We start from the raw sequence: 23,354 nt of genomic DNA, 5'->3' as shown, positions 1-23,354 counted from the left end.
AACAACCCTCAAACTTCTACATAGTGTTTGGAGATCAAGATACAGAATTGACATAAGAAACAATCACTCCCCTGATATGTTTGAGTGACACCAGAATTGTAAAACTGCTTAATAAGGTGCTTGGGGTCCTGATCCTTTTCTTTTCTTAGAATATTCAAGATGCGACAGGAGATTCTTAAGCAGAACTTCTTCTCTAAAAGTAGAAAATGTATTAGTCCTTTAAATGGAGTAATGGTTTTAATTGTGCAAAACTGCAAAAACATTGAGAATCAGCCTTGGTCCGAATTTGCCCTATGTTTATGAACTCATGGCTTGTTAGACTTTATGATGTTTCTGTACTGCCCATATAAAACTTGCACAATCTTTTTGCGGGGGGGCTGGAGGTGAGGGGGATCTGTTTTTGCTGCTGTTTGCTGCATTTTGAGTTTAACCTGGTTCACTGGGATAAGTCTTTGGGGAAGTCAGATGCTGTGGTCCAGAAAGGCCATCGATACCACTTCTGGTTGTAGTGACCGCTATGTAAACCCAAACCAGAACCATGTAATTGGTTCACTGTGAGATTTGACCATGAAAAAATAGGGAACTAGATGAAATGTAGAGCCTAGAAATTAGAGAGGCACTATTCGGCACTCTGTGTCTGCCCTTTGTAGACACTTTCTTGATGAATTTGTGGATTTTTAAAATCATGCACCCAGTGGTCTTTTCCCTGGCCTGTCTCAATGCACCCGTCTATTCTAAGAAGAGGTAGAACTAGCTTCCCATTCTGCACTCCTCTTACAATGCTCCTCTTACGCCTCATTGTGCAGAGGGCCTTGTACAAGCCCTCTGCCAATGGTTAAATTTCACCTACTGGGAGTCCTCACCTGTAGATGTTGCACTGTATTTTGTGAACATTTTCTTAATTATTATTTATTCTTTAAGGTATCTGAAAGGGATGAAGAAGCTGTGAAACCATGGCTTTTCCCTTCCATCATCCCAGCTATATCTGTTTGGTCTTGACCCTTTCTGTTTATTGAAGCAGAGGAGATTATGTATTTCATGGTGAGCAATCTGCCCTTAAAGTGAAAATGTGTATCTGTTAGTAATTAATTGTAGTCAAATATAATTACAAATCAGGAAGAAAATTATTACCATACTCTTAGTAAAATTCAGGATGCTTCAGTGCCGTTACCTAAAACAGAGAAAGCATTCTTTAAAGAATCTTTTGTTGAATATAGAAGTCATATCTCTAAAAGAATCTATTTCAAGCTTACTTCTTGATGTTATAGTTAAATAAAAAGTATGTATCTAGTTAGCTGTTGTTTGAAACCCTTTTTCAGTGTCTCTTGAATCAGAGGGCACATAAAAAGTGTAATACAGATTTAGGGCTGTAGATTTTAGAGCTTGTGTACATCAGTGTCAGAAATTAGTAGATTTGCACTAGCTGAAGATCTGATCCTTAAAATTGGAATCTGAGCTAAACTGTAACTTGGCTTTATGTCTGATTGTATGAAAATATTATGGTGAGGCGCTGAATTAACATTCAGTGAATCCAAATAGCTGGGACTAAAGACAAAATAGTGAGCACATTTATCTGTCCACTTGAATTGTTAAAGGGTGAGATTTTCCATAGTGCACACCATTAGCATAATTCGTTTCCCTTTGAAGTCAACAGTAGTCTTACCTTAAGGGCTTGTCTTCACCCACGGTGCTACAATGGCGCAGCTGTACCACTGTAGAACTTTAGATAAGAAGCTACTATGCCATAGGCATAGTTAATTCACCTCCAATCAACATAGCACTGTCTACGCTGGCGGTTAGGTCGGTATAATTATGTCACTCAGGAGTGTGCATTTTTCACACCCCTGAACGACATAGTAATACTGATATAGCGCTGTAGTGTAGACCTGTCCTTAGTTCTAATAGGAGCATTTAGTTCAACACTGGGTGCTTTTGAAAATCCCATCCACAGTGCATATCTTTGATAGAAGAAAAGGAGTACTTGTGGCACCTTAGAGACTAACCAATTTATTTGAGCATAAGCTTTCGTGAGCTACAGCTCACTTCATCGGATGCATGTAGCTGTAGCTCACGAAAGCTTATGCTCAAATAGATTGGTTATGCTCTAAGGTGCCACAAGTACTCCTTTTCTTTTTGCGAATACAGACTAACACGACTGTTACTCTGAAACCTATCCTTGATAGGTGTCTGAAGATGCATGCCTAAAAAGGAATAGAGTAGAGAACTGGGATATGCAACAGTGGTTCTGGAAGACCACCACCACCACCACCAAAACCAACAAAAATAGTCTGAAGGGGACTGACAGGATTTTGCTCAGATAGAGATGGGGTTGATGTATGGGAAATTTGGTTGGATGGAAGGGATGATATACAAGAAATCCTTTTGAGTTTGCCACACAGGAAGTTCCTTACTTTTGGAAACTGTATCCTGGGCCCATGTATTAATGGGACCAAGATTTCCCAATACACAAAGCAATGGGGCATAATACTAGAAAATATTATTTTAACAAATACATCAAAAAGGCATTGGGCATTTAAAATATTTTGCACATATAATGAAAAAAACAAAAACAAAATAAAACCCTTTAAAATAAATGAACAAATAGGAATCATGAATATTTACTACTTATATTTTCCTATGTACGTATAGTAATTACAACAACAAGAAAAATATTTTTCTTTACAATTAATATTTGGAAATATTTATGAAAGTACATAATAAATAAATATGACAAACACATGACCTAATTATGATGAAAGGGATGACAACCTTGTGACTTGTTCTGAAAAATAAAGAACATTACAGTAGTAAGACAATTATTTTTTGTAAACATTTCAAATTACTTTCTGTATTTTAAAAAGCCCTTAATTTATAGAATATATTTTATAATATCTATAAGCCTGCTTGACAATAATACATACCACATGGGAAAGAAATTAGTTAATTTATTATTTATTATATTGTATATTGAAATATATTATCATTTATTAGTATTTATCATTGTTCAGAAATTCAAAGTCATGTTGTTTTAAGGAAAACAGAAAAGCTTTTTTATGTTTTATTGTAATTTATGCATTCTCGATATATGCACATAAAAATATAACTTTTAGAAGAGATCACATCCAAATTATATATGGTATTAAACCAAAATACCTCATCTAGTATACATTTAATTAATAAGAATATTTGATGTACAATTAATGTTTAATTTAAAAAGATAACATGAATCCAAATCCTCAGGCCCATGTGAACCTGAGTAGCTGGTCTGGTCTCATAGTGACTTAGTGAGACCGTAAAGCAGGGAGGGAAGAGTGGTCCCTAAAAGATATGAAGTCACTGCTACATCCCAGAGGCTAGTAGCCACTTGTTCATCCTGACACACTTGCTCCCCTGGGAGAATCCAGTTATGAGTGTACTACCACATTTCTCTGGCCCTTTCTCTGATCTCACATTTTGCATGCTGGTGTACAAGAGGTCACCAAGGAGCTGAGCTCCATGATGCGCATTGCTCTATCCAAATCTTGCCCCTACTTTCCTGAAGGGCTGGTTCATACTGATCTCAGTGCAAAATTTGTCCCTTTAAAATAGTATTAATTACTCTAATATTTAGATATAGTTAATGTAATTTCATAACAAAACTGTGCCCCATATTCTTCATAGAGATATTATTATGATATGCTTATGGCATAACTATGATGTATTTTATGCAAGATGTGTCATGTGAGATGTCCTTGAAAAGGCTATGATTTACTGACTATGACTATCCTATTTGTATGCTTGTATCATTTTGGTATCTGAACTTAGGAATATTGTCTATGCATCTATTACAAATGTGTAATATTTGTAATAGATGCATAGACTAGGCAGAATGCAATCAGTCTAGATGACTGGCTGGGAAGGGCCATTAGAGAAAACAATAGGCCTTAGAAGAAGTTCATCTCCCACGGGGAAGCCTTCCTGAGGATGCTACAGACAGCTTCCAAGTCATGGCTGCTATGACACTACAGGGGCATGTGACCTAATCACTTGGTACTGGACTACATCTTGGAATACCAGTGTTTTTCCACTGAAAGGCGTGGGAACCAAATTTGGAGACAAAGGGTTCTTGCCATATGCAAAAGCTATTTAAGGCAGGGGAGTGACATCGTCGAGGCTCTTCACTGACTCCCCACCCAAAGAAGACTCTTGAAAACACCTGAAGAATAAGGACTGAACTGGGGGGAAGAGCTGAACCCAGGCTAGAGGGATTTCTAGCCTGTGAAAGGAATACCTGGGATTTAAGCTGCAAGCAAGTACAGCTTGCCTTTAAGAGCCTGCAGCCAGTTTAAATCATCATTTAGGTTGAGAATTTGCTACTCATATCCAATCTCTGTAGTATATTAATCTTAGATTGCGTTTTTGCTAGTAATCTGCTTTGATCTCTTTGCTATCCCTTATAATCATGTAAAATCTAACTTTTGTAGTTAATAAATTTGTTTTTGCTTTATCACAAACCAGTGTGTGGAAGTTATAAGTTGGGGTTAAAAGCTGTTGTATATTTCCTCTCCACATTGAGAGTGGGAGGGAAATCTCATTAGTGTATGCTGTACAGATCTCTATGCAGTGCAAGACAGTATAATTTTTGGATTTACCCTCCAGAGGGGAGTGTGCACTTGAGTATCTGGGCAGTTCCTTCACTGAAGCCTTCCCATGCAGAGCTGATCTCAGAATCTGTATGTAGTTGTAGCTGTGTATGTCCCTACCTGTATGTGTGCTGGAGGGGGCTTGAGGGCTTGTCGCAGCAATACAGTGTAAAGGGAGACCACGCTGGTGGGTCAGGCAGGCTCAGTGGTACCCCAGTTCCCACTGGGGGGGTCCTGTCACAAAAACATAACCATCATTCATGGTATACCTCATTGACCAGTTACTATTTATTTGACTTGCAGTAGTACGCATAAACCCTAATTCAGGATCAGGGCCCCACTCTGCTGGGTTCTGTATAAATTCACATCTAGCCATGATCCTTGCCTTAAAGAGCTTGCAGTCAAATATATTATGAAATACAATGATATTTGGGATAAAACTGTATGAATGTTCAAAACTGTAGAACTTACACAGCACATTAGGATTGGAAGTGAGGCTGTTTACCACATCCAATTGAAATTTTAGGAAGGAATTTTATCGAGAGATAGAATATAATAATCTAAATCGTAATTTGGGTGGAATACAGTAATCACCTCTAGTCTTGTGAAAAGTGTCCTGGGATTTTTAATTAGTACAGGAAGTCAAAAATCTCAAGACAAATCTCTTATCCAAAGAGTGCACCTCCAACATCACAGTGTCTCAAACATCGTGCAGTTTGGATGTATCAATATAGGTTCAAATAGCACCATCTAAAGAATATTCCTTCTTGGGTTTTCCCTAGAGGTTTCCTGTACAAGTACTGATCAAATATAATTCTGGATCATGAAATTGTAAGACCTATTATAATACCTATATGGGAAGAGTTAATAGTGCCTACACTGATTTTCCTAAGTGCTGTGTGTTTCAATCACAAACTTTTTGCACAATCTTGCAAAAAAGATGTATGGACTTGAATCTCCACTCAGCTAAGGAGAGCTTTATGCTGCTGCTGTGAGCTCTAAATCTGCCACACCTTCTTCCCTCTTCAACACACCCTCTATTTTACCACACTGAAGGTGGTGGATCCGCCTTTGTGCTGATAAAAATATTTTGCCAGTTACTATAGATGTAAGTGAAATTAAAATGTAAAGCTTTTTATATGTTACTGCTCTTCAGTGTTTTACTATAAAAAATTTAATAGATCTGTGCAGAACTCAGATAATCCTGTGCTCAAATCATGGCCCTGATCCTTCAAATACCTAAGCATGTGCTTAACTTAATTCGCATAAGTAGTCCCACTGATGTCAAATGGGCTACTTGCATGATTAAAGTTAAGCACAAGCTTATGTCTATGCAGGACGGGGGCTTGTAGAGTGTGTGTTTACTGGGCACTGAAGTCCAAAGCAGTTCAGCCTGTCTTTGAAGAGATGTTGCTGCTATATTTGGGATTAATTCTGGTTGTATTGGAGAAGTGGTCATTTAAAACACTGCAAAATGCTTGGGACACTTTGGGGTGATCACTAAGAGCAGATGGTTGTTTAAGAAAGGTGGTCTTTAATGCAGGTTTCAGGGTAGTATGTACGGTAGTTATAATGTAAAGAGTTGTACTGTATGTATTAACATGTTTGTAGTCTTGATAGGTTTGGATAAGAATACCATAATAGCAGTTTATATGTACTTTTTGTGAGATGGTAAGCTAATGATGTAGCTGTTAATTTGAATTTAGCAGACATTTTAAATATAGGTTTCTCTTACAGAAACAAAAGTTGCAATTTAAAGCTCTTTGGTGGTCTAAAAACAGCTTAATTCTCTAGTAGTGTGGTAATAAGTACTAATCCAGCTTATACAGTGATTGTAGTATGTCATGTTTGTGAAAGATTGCCTAACTCTGCTTTCTCTGGGTTTTATGTTAATTTTTTTAAATTAAACATAAAACCTTATAACATCTTTATGCTGAGATAAACTGTTCAATTTAACTTGTGCTCAAGCAGCAGCTGTCAGGAATTATCATGTTTCCAGCGTTCTTGCTATCACCTTGTGTCCTTACCTCCTGGAAAGACTCAGTGGGATGATAAAGCTCACCTTGTTAGGATTTATTACTTAAATAATAACCTGAGGTAAAATGAAAGTTGATGTCACATAGAATGACAACTGATATATATTTATGTCACACATTACATTGTAATAAACTTCCCTTTCCTCCCCTAGTAGTAGGTGTTAAGTAGAAATACTCTTCAACATATCCTCCAGTGCCCTGCATGAGTCCATTAGCCATATACACTACTCCTCTGTGGGCATGTTCACAATGACTTGTACTGTCAGGTGTTATTTAAGCTTATAATGCCTAAGGAAATTGGTTATTGCTGGTAGTTAAAGCTCTTGTACCAGTAAAGAAGCAAAGCTGAGGGCAGCTAATATGTGTAGGTTTATGTTATAGAACTCTGGGACGTTTTTAGGGGATCAGTGAGGACATTTTATAATACCATTATGGATTTATATTTCATTTGCTGTCACAGTAGGAAAAATAAGCAAAACCATTCGAATTCTAAATTTGGGGTTTGCCAATAATTATAAAACTTGCTCTTGTCATTGGTTAGTTCATAATACTGGTAATGAAATAAGAAAAGGAGTACTTGTGGCACCTTAGAGACTAACCAATTTATTTGAGCATAAGCTTTCGTGAGCTACAGCTCACTTCATCGGATGCATACTGTGGAAAGTGTAGAAGATCTTTTTATATACACACAAAGCATGAAAAAATACCTCCTCCCACCCCACTCTCCTGCTGGTAATAGCTTATCTAAAGTGATCACTCTCCTTACAATGTGTATGATAATCAAGTTGGGCCATTTCCAGCACAAATTAACATGGCTGTTACTCTGAAACCTGGTAATGAAATGTGATTTTGTTGGTAAAAGTCTTACCACTTTTTTAAGATTTAGCGGCTTTAACCCTACTCTTTGTATCTGAGTGGCTAAAACACTTATCCAGGACCTTATTATTTCCCTCCTTTATTACTGCAAACCTCTTCCTTTTATGTGTCTCTGATGCCTACCGCTTTAGTTTGTCCAAAATGCTGCTGCAATGATTATTGTCCATTGATATGACCATGTTACTTTTTCCTTTGAATCGCTGCACTGGCTCCCCCTTACACACCACATCAAGTTTAAACTGCTCAGCTTCACCTTGAAGGCCCTGCATAACTCTGTTGTAGCCTATATCTTGCATCTCATTTCTCGTAATGTTCCCCGTCCTTTTTTTCTTTCCTCCCACTCTTGCCTTTGTCTTGTTGCATGCTGCCTTATATGGTTTCAGTCTGAATATGCCGTATTTCCTCCCTTTGCCCATTCAGATCTCTCCTAAAGAAATACTTGTTTTGCCAGAACCACAGATACTAACCTGCATCAATCAAATTCTCTTTTCAGCCCAGCATATAAGAAGGAAAGGAGTCATCTTTTATATGGCATAAAAACAACAAAGTTAGATGTTCAAGTCTAAGTTCATGATCCAATTTGATTGTTTCAGGTGTTGCAAAGTGGATAGCAGAGATTCCACCAAGATATTATGTGGAACATTGGTTGACAAGATGTTCCATAGTTTGAAGTCTGTTTCTGCAGTTACAAATAGGGTTAGTGTCTTAGTTCCCATTTGTGGAGAGAGAGGCACATCTGCCACGTGATGTGCGAATGTGGTTCAAAGTGGACAATATTTTTTGGGGGGGGTGGGAGGGGCGAGCCACTGGGTTCTTCAGTTGGATCCCAGATGAGATGTTTGTATGGAATGTTGGTATCCTTCCACTTTGCTTGCCATTGATCTTCCAGGGAAAATCCTGATTCTTTGAGCTCTTGCACTGCAAACCAAAAAAGTTTTCTAGATTGGAGTTTGAATCTCAGCTTGTTATTTAGATCTTCATGTATTGACAGATCTTTATTTCCTTGGATACAATTGGACTCCAGAAAAATTCTCTTGTCATGATGAATTTGGGGTCAGTGGATGTGTGCAGTATGGAAAGCTATGGTTGTGGTGGTGTTTTTACTGTACCATGTGATTTACTGTAATTTTACTTTGAATCAGTCTTCACTGCAGATGATGTCAGAAAATTCCTACATCTGAGCCATTCTTTTTAAGTGACAAATCTGAGGATTTGAGGAGTCAGTAGAGGAGGTTTTGGAACACACTGATACATTTTAACAGCAATAAGTCATCAGAACCAGATGGTATTCACCCAAAAGTTCTGAAAGAACTCAAATATGAAATTGCAGCTCTCACTGTGATATGTAACCTATTGCTGAAAACAGCCTCTGTACCAGATGACTGGTGGATAGCTAATGTGATGCTGATTTTTAAAAAAGTCTCCAGAGGCAATCCTGGCAATAACAGGCTAGTAAGCTTAACTTCAGTATCAGGCAAATTGGTTGAAACTATAATAAAGAACAAAATTATCATACACATAGATGAACACGGTATGTTGGGGAAGAGTCAACATGGCTTTTGTACAGGGAAATCACGGTTTGTGTTAACAAACATGTGGACATGGGTGATCCAGTGGATATCGTGTACTTGGACTTGCAGAAAGCAAAGTTCCTCACTGAAGGCTTTTAAGCAAAGTAAGGAGTGGTGGGCTAGAGGGAAGTTCCTCTCATGGATCAAGATAGCAAACAAAGGGTAGGAATAAATGGTCAGTTCTCACAGTGTGGAGAGGTAACTAGCAGGGGCCCCTAGAGATCTATACTGGGACCAGTGTTGTTCAGTACATTCATAAATGATCTGGAAAAGGTGGTAAACAGTGAGATGGCAAAGTTTTCAGATGATACAAAATTACACAGGATAGTTAGGTCCAAAGCAGACTGCGAAAAATCAGAAAGGGATCTCACAAAATTGGGTGACTGGGCAAGAAAATAGCAGATGAAATTCAATGTTGATAAGTGCAAAGTAATGTACACTGGAAAATATAATCCCAGTCATACATACAAAGTGATGAGGTCTAAATTAGCTGTTACAATTCAGGAAAGAGATCTTGGAGTCATTGTAGATAGTTCTCTGAAAACATCCACTCAATGTGAAATAGCAGGCAAAAAAGCTAACAGCAACCATTGGGAAAGGGGTAGATAATTAGACAAAGAACATCATAATGCAACTATATAAATCCATAGTACCCCTACATGTTAAATATTTTGTGCAGTTCTGGTCACCCCATCTCAATAAAGATATATTAGAATTGGAAAATGTCCAGAGAAGGGCAATGAAAATTATTAGGGGTTTGGAACAGCTTCCATATGAGGAGAGATTAAAAAGCTTCCATATGAGGAGAGATTAAAAAGACTGGGACTGTTCAGGTTGGAAAAGTGATGGCTGGCGGGGGGAAGATATGATAGAGGTCTATAAAATCATGAGTGGTGTGGAGAAAGTGAATAAGGAAGCGTTGTTTACTCCTTAACGTAACACACAACCCAGGGGTCACACAATGAAATTTATTGGCATAAACTAACATAAGGAAGTACTTCTTCACACAAAGCACGGTCAACCTGTGGGACTTGTTTCCAGGGCATGCTGTGAAGGCCACAAGAATAATTGGGTTCATAAAAGAACTATACATTAATTGAGGATAGGTCCGCTTCCCACAGCTCCCATTCATCAGGAACGGCAAACCGCGGCCCCCGGGAGCTGCAGGGGGCTGTGCCTGCGGACGGTCAATGTCAGCAAAATGTCTTGAGGCCCATAATCAGATTGTGGGCTGCAGGTTGCCCACCACTGATCTAGACCATTCCTGACAGGTGTTTGTCTAACCTGCTCTTAAAAATCTCCACTGATGGAGATTCCACAACTTCCCTAGGCAATTTATTCCCATGCTTAGCCACCTTGACAACTAGGAAGTTTTTCCTAATGTCCAACCTAAACCTTGCTGCAATGTAAACCTATTGCTTTTTGTCCTATCCTCCAAGGTTAAGAAGAACAATTTTTCTCCCTCCTCCTTATAACTACTTTTTATGTACTTGATGGACCATTGGTCTGACTCAGCATGGCCATTCTTATGTTCTCATGTTTTTATGTACTGATTCTCATGGTGGTAGTAAGATGAGAATCAATGAGTGACATGTGGGAGCTATGTGTCTGGATAGATGAGCAGTATCTGTAGTAGATTAAACAAGGACCAGTGAAGAGGTTCATAGGGTTTTTTTTTTATCAGCTTCCCATGTTTTTCCTGTTTGTTTTTGAATGAGGTTTACATTAATCTTTATTTCGTCATGTGTCAGTGGTATGTGAGGCTTTGTCTGTTGTCACACCAAGATAATTCAGGGTGGGATTGTGTTTTATCTGTTGGCAACAGAAGTCCACATGCTGTTCTGTCATAGCCTTTGGATTACTTAAATGAAATGCTGACATGACTCTTGGTGGGATTTTCATTTTAGTTTCAGCTTAAGAAATATCCTTCCATGGTTTAAAGTCCTTGCTAGCAAATTGTTCTGACTGCACAATCACACAATCTTATCAGCATAAGCAAATTTCCATGGTGATGTACAAGGAAGATCACTAATATAGATGTTAACCAAATTGGTGGTGGGACTGATCCCTATGGTAAACCATCATTGAGAGTACATGGTCTGCTGAATCTGGTCACCAAGAAAAACATGAAACTTATGATTGGTCAGAACTTCAGAGAAGAATTTTATCATTGCATTGTATCGGATAATTTTGCTGGCTTTCAGAAGGGCCATAGGTGGTAGATATGTCTAAGAGAGCTGCCCCAATCTTGAGTTTTCACTGGAATCCCACCTATGTGCGTATTGTTAAGGCTAATACTTGGCCAGTGCATCTTTGACTTGGCTGGAAACCAACTTGTTCATTCAGTAACGTTCCTGGGCTTGGCAATGGTCATAGCCTCACACCAGATTGTGGGAGAATCCCTGAGGAACGATATAGGAGAACAGTGCTACCCCTATTTCTGTACCTTGGCTACAGGGTTTTAATAAATACTGGAAAGATGCCCTCAAGTCTTGCATCTTTCCCAGCTTTTGTAAGTGAGAAGGTCTTGTTTATCTTCTCAACAGTGAAAGTCAGTGATGAGGGGGGTAGTGAGCTTTTGTAGCTCTCTGTGCACTTTGCATTAATAGACTTGTCCCCTGGTGGTTTTGAGTTCATAAGAAGTGTTCTTGTGATCACATCAGCTAAGACCTCAGGGTTTTACATTTCTCTGGGTTTGCAGACCCAAGAGGATGTAATAATAGCCAAGAATTATGACTACAGTGAGTAACATCCAAAGATTCAACTGTTTCAATCCCTCTTTCGTGGAGGGTTAAATTTGGTGACTCTAGTAGGGATATTGTAGTGTTTGTGTCAACAGATGTTTGGTACTCCTGTAATAGTCTTTATGTTTTTGGTTGTGAGCATCAGGTTACAGAAAAGAAACTCTTTAACCAAACATTGCATCATTAGAATGAAGGATGTACTGGCAAATTAGTGAGGAACATACTGTGTCTATAATCGTATATGAAAGCTTAATGTTTTATTTGAGATAAATTTCTGATTTCAAATATTTGCCTTGGTGCTGAGGAATTTAGCATACGTAAAAATATCTACAGATATGTGGCCACTACAGAATGGAACTATACGTCACGATTCTGCTACCAGAAGACATTAAATATCAGCTTATATACTATGGGTGAAATCCTGGCCCTATTAAGTCAAACTGAGTTTTGCCATTGACTTGAGTAGGACCAGAATTTCACACTACTCATTTAGGTAAGTTAACTTTCTGATTGTTTATTAAATTATATCAAGGGCAAGAAATCAGTGTGCTAATTTTCTTTGTGCTTGAGTTATATATAATTTGAAGGATATGAACAATTTTATGGACTATGAAATGGTAACTGTACTATCACAATATTGGGGAGCAGGGCACAAAACAACAAAAACATGTCATGTAGAATGCTTAAAAAAATGGGAAAAGAGCTGGAGAGAGAGAAAAAGACCACACCAGATAAGTATACTACATAAATCAAAGGGGTTTATGTCATAACATGAACATGTGCCATTCCTGCTCATATATTGAATTTCAGTAGTTGGTTGCATAAAGAAGTAAAGTGTAATGAAACTGGCAAGCAAAGTATTCCCCAGTCAGCCTTATCTTTGTTCCATTTGTCCTTTAGATACAGCTTTTCTTGCCTTTTTCAATAAAATCCGTCCAGCTTTTTTATTTTGCATTTCTTTGTAACTGAGCTGAGAAGACCAATGATTCAATGCTTTTCTAGCTGAGTTCTTAGCAGCTGCTTTTTAAGAGATCAAAACTTAGAATGCTGGTACATGATATTAAGGCTTAGCTATTGATGTGCCCCTATTGGGGTTATGTATTTCTGGGGGTGGGGGGGGAGGCAGAGAAGAAGGGACAGGGTGACCCTTCTGAGCATGCTCATAGACAGTAAACACTACTTTCCTTGTTTCTTAGGATCCTCTTTGCAAGCTCAGTGCTTAACCTGACTGAACTTATTGCCCTTCGGCCTGACCTTGGCAAATTGAAAAAGGTCCTTTACTTCCACGAGAACCAGTTGGCATATCCTGTACAGAAGTGCCAGGAAAGAGATTTCCAATATGGATACAACCAGATTCTTTCATGGTAGGTGTTTCTTATACCATTATGTGTTATTTAATGGCATCTTTTAAGCATTTTTAAACCTGGAGAGTCCTGTGCTACTTAAACAACAACACTGTTACAAACTGAGATACAAATATATACAATCCAAAGGAGGTGCTAAGTCAAGTGCTTTGGCAGAAACAAGTAATAAAGTACTTCACATGTAGCCTCATCTCGAGCTATTGTTCAAGTTTACCTGTGTGCTAAAGGACTACCACTCTACACCTGTAAATTTTGCTAATTTTCAATTCATACCCATTCATCGCAAACAAGATGCTGTACCTCAAGTACACTTAGTAGAGAGGCAGTTAATCAGCTCTTACTGAGCTATAGATTTTAATGCTTACTGAGCTATAGATTTTAATTTTAATGAATTAAAATAGGGCTTTTCCGGGGAATAAACAAAAATTAAAACATAATGCTGCAGTTTTGCTTGTTTGTTTTAAAGGAGTGAGAGCAGTAAACATATCAGATAAATCCTTACATTTCTTTCTTTTGGTATTCAGAAATTGTGCAGTGCTAAAATACCCAGACATTTTAAAGGCTGTTGTCCTTTATTGTTACTTAAAACAAATGTATTTCCTGAATCTAAGTTAATGAAAGAAGTTAATAACAGCACACTGAAAAGCTTTGTGATTAGACACTCTACAAACCGAAGTGAATCTGTAAAGCTGAATTGGTTTGAATTGAAATAAATTCATTTGGTTGATCTATCTCACCTATTTGTTATTAGAAGACATATTAGAAGCATGGATTGAATATTTTTAAATACATATAAAATATTTGCATCCTTGTAAAATGAGCCAGTTGATATTCAGATTTCTCAAATGATAATCTTTATATATAGAGAGCATTTTCTAGATCCGTTTCTGTCATTGCATTTGCAAGATGCTTCAGTTATTAAGTAGCAATGCTGTGAAAATGTAGTGAAATGGCTATACTGTACTTGGAATGCATCCGATGAAGTGAGCTGTAGCTCACAAAAGCTTATGCTCACATGAATTTGTTAGTCTCTAAGGTACCACAAGTACTCCTTTTCTTTGTACTTGGAATGTATTTTGAAAATAGTAGCAGCCATTTTGAAATTTATTGATATAAATATATGGTGGTGAAGCTGAGAAAGGAAATATCTAAAAAAGATGTATTTTAACTTATTTTAGTATTGTAAATGCTGTAATTTTCTGAGTTTTTATATTACAGGACCTTTCTCTTAGTTAGGAAGAGACATCCAAGAATGCTTGTGTCAAGGTTCCTTCCCCACTCTGAACTCTAGGGTTCAGATGTGGGGAACTGAATGAAAGACCCCTTAAGCTTATTCTTACCAGCTTAGGTTAAAACTTCCCCAAGGTACAAACTTTTACCTTTTGTCCCTGGACCTTATGCTACCACCACCAAAGTGTCTAACAAAAATATTAGGGGAAGTGCCCATTTGGAAACGTCTCCCCTCCAAAATATCCTCCCAAGCACTACACCCCCTTTCCTGGGGAAGGCTTGATAAAAATCCTCACCAATTTGCATAGGTGAACACAGACCCAAATCCTTGGATCTTAAGTACAATGAAAAAGCAATCAGGTTCTTAAAAGAAAAATTTTAATTAAAGAAAAAGTAAAAGAATCACCTCTGTAAAATCAGGAAGGGAAATACCTTAAACAGTAATCAGATTCAAAACATAGAGAATCCCTCTAGGCAAAACCTTAAGTTACAAAAAGACACTAAACCAGGAATATACATCTCATTCAGCACAACTTATTTTATCAGCCATTTAAACAAAACAGAATCTAACACATATCTAACTAGATTGCTTACTAACTCTTTACAGGAGTTCTGACCTGCATTCCTGCTCTGGTCCCAGCAAAAGCATCACACAGACAGAGAGGACCCTTTGTTTCCCCCCGTCTCCAGCTTTGAAAGTATCTTGTCTCCTCATTGATCATTTTGGTCAGGTGCCAGTGAGGTTATCTTAGCTTCTTAACCCTTTACAGGTGAAAGGGTTTTTCCTCTGGCCAGGAGGGATTTAAAGGTGTTTACCCTTTTGTGACAGCTCGCTTCCATGTTTAGCCTAGAGTTGCCTTTGTACATTAATGTAAATGCATAATGTACATATTTTGAACATTTTTTGGCTCTGCAAATGGACATTTTTAATGGCAAAAGAGAATATATCTTGTTTATATTTTAGCTACATTGTTTCTGCCTATTAGCAGTCACCTGTAAAGGAAAAAAAATGTTGTCCCCCCCCCCCACACACACACACCATATGATATTAAAGAAGGCCTGAAGTTTTTAATGTTTTAAGGTTTTTTCTGTTTTTTTTTTTTTTTACCTTAGAAATGTCAGGAACGTTAAGTCTTGTCTTCTGTTTTTGTTCAAAGACTTCCTGGGGGACAAGATAACTGGGCTGGGAGCTTTCTCAAGTCTGTTTTGTGGTGTTAATCTTTAGGAAAGAGAGCTTTTCTCCCAAGTGTTTGTCAGGAGTTTGTTACATAGGTGTTGACAAAGTTTAAATAGTATGACTAATATTCCTTCCATTTTAGTAGCTCAGGTTTCAGTTTCTTGAGATGATAGGATCTCTCCAGTTTGCCAGTCACACTTATAACCTTCAGCAAAAAATGGAGTAGACAAACCTAGTATTTCTAATGTAAAAAGCAAGCAGAGATACAAAATGTGCAGGCCTTTATTATATAATGGGTAAAAGATCAAGCTTTTCTTTTGTATGTCAACTATAAGTCTATTCAAAGAGGTGGGCTGGCTCACTAGTTGTTTTAACTTGAGAAAAACAAATGGTAAAAAGTCATAGGTGGAGAGGAATGGGAGATTTTTAAAAAAAGTTCAACTCTCATGGTCTAGTTAAAAAGGATTATTTCTCTCTCAAATGTTTCCTTGCTTTTCCTGCTGAGTCCTACTGCTTTTGTGAGGATTTTCCATTTTCATTCTTGGCCAGACAGCAGTGTGAGTTGTGAGGATGAATGACAGGTTTTCACTTCAAATATACTTTTCACCAGTCCAGTGACTTATGAATACATGTCCCCAATGTATCTTAGGGCCCATAGGTCAGTATTACAATATGACATACTGAGAAAATCTAATAGCCATAAAACATTTGTAACTTTGTTATAATATTACATTTGTGCCAATATAGTTAAGATTGGTTTCAGAGTAACAGCCGTGTTAGTCTGTATTCGCAAAAAGAAAAGGAGTACTTGTGGCACCTTAGAGACTAACCAATTTATTTGAGCATGAGCTTTCGTGAGCTACAGCTTACTTCATCGGATGCATACCGTGGAAACTGCAGCAGACTTTATATATACACACAGAGAATATGAAACAATACCTCCTCCCACCCCACTGTCCTGCTGGTAATAGCTTATCTAAAGTGATCATCAGGTGCTGGAAATGGCCCAACCTGATGATCACTTTAGATAAGCTATTACCAGCAGGACAGTGGTGTGGGAGGAGGTATTGTTTCATATTCTCTGTGTGTATATATAAAGTCTGCTGCAGTTTCCACGGTATGCATCCGATGAAGTGAGCTGTAGCTCACGAAAGCTCATGCTCAAATAAATTGGTTAGTCTCTAAGGTGCCACAAGTACTCCTTTTTTTTTATAGTTAAGATTGTGTCAGCACTTCCAGAATAAAATTCCCAATTTTTCATTGTTTGATACTTTTGCCTTTTCTCCAGACTGAAAACCTTAGCTGAGAAATCACACATATATAATTTAACAAAATTGCAAAAATATTGGTTCTACTGTTTTTAAGAGGTAATATTGAGGGACAAAATATTTTCTGTATCATGTCCTGTCTTCTGCTAATGTACCAAAATTACGTCTTAATTATTTTTAAAAAATATATAACTGATTGATTAATCTATGATGTTATGACTTTGTATATGATTATTGTTTTATAAAAATTTCCACGATATCAAATATTTTGATTCAGGGTGACTATGTGTCCATGGTTTAAAATATATAATTATAATTATTCCGGTTAACTGAAATTCTTGGTTAACCAAAGGTGTCTCAGTAGGTACGTGCACTGAGCAATTTTATCTCCTTTTTCCCAGTTTAACTTTTTTAGAAAGTTTTAGATGTCTCTGAAATTATTCAGGGGCAAAAAGGGGTTGTGGGGGATTGTACTATAGTTTATTTAATGTATTTTTTTCATGATAAGTGCTAATAGCAGCAAAAGTATTCTTACAATCTAATGAGTAAAAATTGACCCACGTATAAAAGAGAATTTTCTTAAAAGATCAGAATGGCTGTGATTCTTCAAAATAATAATAATAATAAACATTTATAATTCAATTTTTAAAAGATGTTTTTTAATAAAAATTGTTAAATAACATTTAATGATGAAACATATGGACAGAAACCAAGAAATTTCAACTAAGGCTGACATTTTCTCTTATTCATCTGATACGATGGAATCCCAACCTTTAATTTGGAATTCTTGCTTTGCCAGTTAGTGTCACAATATTTATCTTACATTAGCCTGGCTTTAAAGTAATTCTGATTTTTCTTAAAGAACATTGTATTAATTCTAGCTATATTTTACAGTTTGGTTGCTGATATTGTGGTGTTCAACTCTGCTTTTAATATGGAGTCATTTCTTACATCTATCGGAAATTTTCTGAAGCTGATTCCTGACCACAGGCCTAAGGATCTGGAAAAAATAATCAGACCAAAGTGCCAAGTTCTTTACTTTCCAGTCAGGTTTCCTGATGTGAGCAGGTCAGTACATTTGACTCCATTCTCCATATTATGTCATAACTTGTTTCAAATCTTTCTAAACCGATAGCCCTTGCTGCTAAATTTTAACTGATTAGTTCAAGCATTGTTAATTAGGGAATTTGGTTATATGTTACTGTGCTGCAAAATCCATTCATTTACAAAAGTATTTCAATAACCTAATGGTACGCACATTAGGACCTGATACTGCACCAATGAAATCAATAGGAGATTTGCCAAGCAGGTCAATAGTCAGTACGTCTCATAGAAGAATAGTTTGATGTTAAGGAGGAACTGCTTATTTTTGGCAAAGATAGAAGACATTGTTTGACTAGATAATTCACCAATGGTAATTTATTAGGTTTGTTTTATTTGGAAAAGCTATCTACTCTCTTTATTCAGACCTATATAAGTGTTTTCTTAGGTATGCTGTAGTGAGATTTTTTCCCCTACCTCTGTGTTTTATTGCTTACAGGTAGGTGAAAATAACTTCTTTAATGTTGATCAAACTTGCATAATTTTGGTGTTAACTGCAGTTATAGTAGCTCTTCACTCTACCTTAGTTAGTACAAAGGACATTTTTTATTATTCTTACTGCAGAACCCATCTTGAAATTAGCAAAGGGTTGTGTTATGTGGCTCAAAGGGAACATTCTGAAGATTCTTTTCTCTTCTGATTAAACCTAACACACTTGTTTTTTTTCTATCACAAGGAACTCTCCTCCTCAACAGGAGCTTTGCTTCAATGGGGCTTACACTAACTAGAGATAATCAGTTTGCAAAACTGTACTATGTTCCTAAAAATAACATGAAGGGGGTTCTGCATTTTTGCTGATAAGGATGGGAAACAGTGTAATGAAACTTAAATGGCTCTGCAGGAGTCTGGGGTTTGATTTTATTTCAAGTTTCATTCTGTTTAAATATTCACACCTTAAACCTTCAACATGGACCAGCTATCACATTACAAATAATTTCAAAGGATTTGTCTATTTGTGGAAGGTTTCTCTAAGGAAGAGTCATTTAACACTAAGACTAGGTTAGCAAATTTTGTTGACATGTATAGATTTGTTTTAAGACTTAGAAAGGATAGCAGGAATCTAAAGCACTACACCAAGATCTGTAAACATGGATGCCTAAAGTTAAGCCTTTGAACCCAAATTTAGGCATTTACGTCCCTGTGGCCTGATTTTCTGGAGTGCCAGTGAGAGCTGTGGGTGCTTAGCAACTTTGAAAATTAGGGCACTTTCAGTGGGATTCCTGTTCCTAAATCCTTCAAGTACTTTTTAAAATCCCACTATGAGTGCCTGACCTTGGGTATGCAGGCATGATAAATATATTGTCACAGATTACATTAAATTTTAATGTACATTATTTTTAATTAATAATTTTAATTTTTATTAAGTTTTGTCTTTCTAAGGAATGACAGCTTTCTTATATTACAGATGTTACATTTGAAATTTAACCTAAAGGCCAGAATTTCAGTAATGTCTGTAAATATTATTATGCATGTGCACATAACTTTATGCACACACAATTCGTGGTTTGTTGACATGCTTATTAGAAAAACACATTTTTAAAAATCCATTCCATTTTTATATGAATAGGACCTGCTGATGTATATTTTAATTTTCATTTAAATATTGTATTTAGAAATGAGTTATAAATATGCAGTCTGGACAAAAACCAATATCATCATAAAAGACAGGAGCATTAAAAAAAACTTTCCCATAACTTTGAATAAAGTTCTTGGGTTTTGGGGCTTTATCTGCACCCAGTATTTGCCATTTCTTTACAAGACATTTATGTTTTAAATAATGTTGAATGCACCCATGGCAACTGAATACAGTTTATTAATTTAGACTGTATTATTACAGTGAAATCTAGATGAATGGAGATTGAAGAGAAAAAGGTTAAGAAATATTGTGGCCAAGCTAAGATTCATAAAGCAAGCTCTTAGCCCAGAGTGTTTTTTGTGTTATTTTCAAATGGTAATTTGCTTTATCCAGACCAAACTCATATAGTGTAAGTAAGTGATTATTTGCATGACTGACAATCATTTGAATGCCTGCAGTCTTTTTAAAATGCATAATATTGCCAAGATGTTGGAAAAATATTTAGAAATTCTGATGGCAAAATTACCAAGGTGATTTTATTCCTTACTTCAACGTGTGTGTGTGTGTGTGTGTGTGTGTGTGTGTGTGTGTGTGTGTGTGTGTGTGTGTGTGTGTGTGTGAGTGAGAGAGATGCAATTTTTATTTGGTTATGTGGCAGAGATGTTCTGAAAACAAAAAAAAAAGTCTTGTTAGCAATATGATTGTGATATGTAAAAAAGAGTCTTTATTTTAAGTTAATATTGTGATTATAGGAAAAAATAAAAATACATTAGTATACCATATTTGACCCTCGAACAGGGCCATGTGATTGCAGAATATAAAATTTTACTTGAGCAAATCCCATTATGTTTTTATATGGTTATTAACCAAAGGTGCATGCACACCCTAAAAGAGAGAAACTACTACTCCAAATAGACATATTTAGACATGAAATGAAGGTATAGTCAAGAATGATTGATGCTTTCTGATGCAGCAGAAAATGTAACAGAAAATACTTTGATTGATACAGAAACAAAAGTTGAATGGTGTGAAATACTCCATTTTATATATGCAAAATATATGTTTAAAATAAGTTTTAAATTACCTTATTCTGCATTTAAGAATTGCTTTATCAACAAGCACAGCATCTTTAACAGTTATTTGAATTTTTTTAAAGATATTTGGTATAAGTGCTCATCTTTCTTCATTATTGATAGGATCAGGGATGAACTTAGGTTTGACAGGACTCTGCAAAGTAAGATATACAAAGCCACAGGTTCTTCTTCGAGTGCTTGCTCATATCAATTCCAATTAGGTGTGTGGGCGCTGCGTGCACAATCGTCAGAAGATTTTTACCCCAGCAACACTCGGTGGGTTGGCTGAGGCGCCCCCTAGAGTGGCACCTTCATGGCGCTGGATATATGCCCCAGCCAACCCAGCGCCCCCTCAGTTCCTTCTTACTGCCCGTGACGGTTGTTGGAACTGTGGAGTGCAGCGTAGCTGATCTCCACTCTCCCTAGCTTTCTCTCTTAGTACCTGTTAATAGTTGTAATTAGTTATTAATAGTTGTTTATAGTTGTTAGTAGTTGTTAATAGTTAGTGTAGTTAGATTAGTGTACTTAGTAGGGTGGAGTGGGGTCTTCTCCCCCATCCCGGTACCAGGGCCCATGCCGGGGTCTCCGGGCTTCAAACCCTGCTCGGCTTGCCTGAAGCCGATGCCAACAGGAGACCGCCACGACTCTTGCCTAAGGTGTCTGGGGGAATCCCACCAAGTGGACAAGTGCTGCATTTGCAAAGCCTTCAAGCTGAGCACCAAAAAGGAGCTGGACTTTAGGCTCAAGTAGCTCTTTATGGAGGTGGCACTTAGCCCGGTCCCTTCCTCCGCGCACTGGCACTCGGCATCGTCTTTGGTGCGGAGTGTCCCTGCGGCACCGACTGGTCCGGCACCGCATTTGGACTCTGCTAAAGACTCCCGGCGTCAGGCCCCCTGGCACCTCCACAACTGCAGCACCGGTCCCTGTCTCCGGGCCAGAAGAAGAAGCAGCCGCCCACTGCTTCTTCTTTGTCGGTTCGACAGCCACCGACACTTCCCGCACCTCAGCCAGAGCCGCGTCCATTGCTGGAGCGCACAGGATAAGTAACAGCTCCTGCACCGTCGACTCCAGCGCCGCAAGGGCCATCGACTCCGGTGCATGTTAGCTCCCCAGTACACACCGCAGTCGAGCTAAGGCTGCCCTCCACGCTGGAGACCTTCTCTACAGCGCGGGACTTGATCGCGCTCACAGAGCCGACTCCCCTGCAGCCGTCCCTGATATGACTACCGTCCCTGATACGACTGACGTCGCCGAGTGAAGCAGGGCAGCACCGGTCCCAGTCCCGATCTTGGTCCTGGCACCTTTCATGGCATCGCTCACAGTCCCGGCACCGATCCCGTTCTCAGTGCTGGTAGTACTCGCGATGCTGCTCCGGCTCGTGAAGATCCAAATTGCAGTACGGCCAATACCGATTGGACTTTCGGCACCGCTCCTGGTACCGGTCAGAGCAGCACTCGATCCAGAGCCGATCCTGGTGCCGGTCTCGTCGAAGGTCACCGTCGAGATCCAGATCAGGCTCCCGGTACCGATACAACTGCAGGCACTGATCGATATCTCGGTACTGTTCTACATCTCGCCACTGGTCCCCGGCACCGTACAGCACAAGGGGACTCTGCACCAACACATTCGGCACCGCCTTGTCTGTCTCGCTCCGCCTCCATGTCGTCATGCTCACAAGGTGGCCACCACGCCCAGGACCAGAGCGAGGACGGTGCAGGACAGTGGCTGAATGAAGGCAAGGACCTGGGCCAAGGACCTCCACAGTGGTCTTTTTTGAACCCCTGCACATACCATCAGGCCTAAGGGGTTCCTTCAGGGGCTTTCCGTTCCACCCCTTCAGGGCCCCGAGTACCGGAGGCCACTGTGTCTCCCTGCTCCTGCCCTCCCCCGGGAGTTCTGAGGGGACTGCTCCAGTGCCAACACAGGCCCACGCCCCTAGCGTGGTGGACCTTGGGCAACAAGTTCCTCCACATGAGGACCCCATCCAGTTTCCCTTAGTCCCAGGGGTATCTTCCTCGTACTCGCCTGATGAGGCAGAGGAAGAGACTACGGTTTTGGTCCCTCCTCCTATGGACCTCCGTGCCCTCCAGGAGCTGCTCCACAGGGTGGCGCGCAATATGAACCTCCAGGTAGAGGAGATGGTGGAGGTAGAGGACCCGGTGGTCAACATTCTGTCCGTGGAGGCACCATCCAGGGTGGCCCTCCCAGTCATATGGATTATACAGGCCAATGCCTAGACAATCTGGCAATCGCCAGCCTCTATTCCACCTACGACCAAGGGGGTGGAAAGGAAGTACTTTGTCCCCTCAAAAGAGTATGAGTACCTCTACCCACACCCCCAACCGTGTTCCCTTGTTGTGGCTTCGGTCAACGAGAAGGAACAGCATGGTCAGCAGGCCTCAGTGCCCAAATCAAAGGACGTTAGGCGCCTCGACTTGTTTGGGCGCAAGGTGTACTCTGCTGGAGGCTTGCAGTTCAGGGTGGCCAATCAGCAGGCAGTCCTGAGTAGATACGATTATAATTCGTGGCACTCTATGGAGAAATTCAAAGAGTTTGTTCCACAGGAGTCCAGAGAGGAAATTGGGGCTCTAGTCAAGGAGGACAAGAAGGTGGCCAGAACCTTCCTACAAGCCTCTCTGGACGTGGTGGACTCGGCGGCTAGGACCCTGGCCTCAGGCATAGCCATGCACCGCATCTCATGACTGCAGGTCTCTGC

At 38.9% G+C, this 23,354-nt stretch overlaps 1 protein-coding gene across 7 annotated transcripts in view; it reads left to right on the top strand.

The window, feature by feature from the left end:
- Positions 1-23,354, top strand: part of GTDC1 (glycosyltransferase like domain containing 1) — a 290,540-nt gene that overhangs the window by 123,535 nt on the left and 143,651 nt on the right. For all 7 annotated transcript variants that reach the window (XM_073305405.1, XM_073305406.1, XM_073305410.1 and 4 more), the window contains 2 exons: positions 13,046-13,213; positions 17,783-17,956. In XM_073305405.1, the coding sequence (XP_073161506.1) occupies positions 13,046-13,213; positions 17,783-17,956 (342 nt within the window). The remainder of the gene's footprint in view (positions 1-13,045; positions 13,214-17,782; positions 17,957-23,354) is intronic.

This window comes from Lepidochelys kempii, chromosome 11 (genome assembly GCF_965140265.1).
Source record: "Lepidochelys kempii isolate rLepKem1 chromosome 11, rLepKem1.hap2, whole genome shotgun sequence".
NCBI classification, from domain to species: Eukaryota; Metazoa; Chordata; order Testudines; family Cheloniidae; genus Lepidochelys; species Lepidochelys kempii.
Note: the sequence above shows the minus strand (reverse complement) of the source record. Positions and strands in the feature narration are given on the sequence as shown.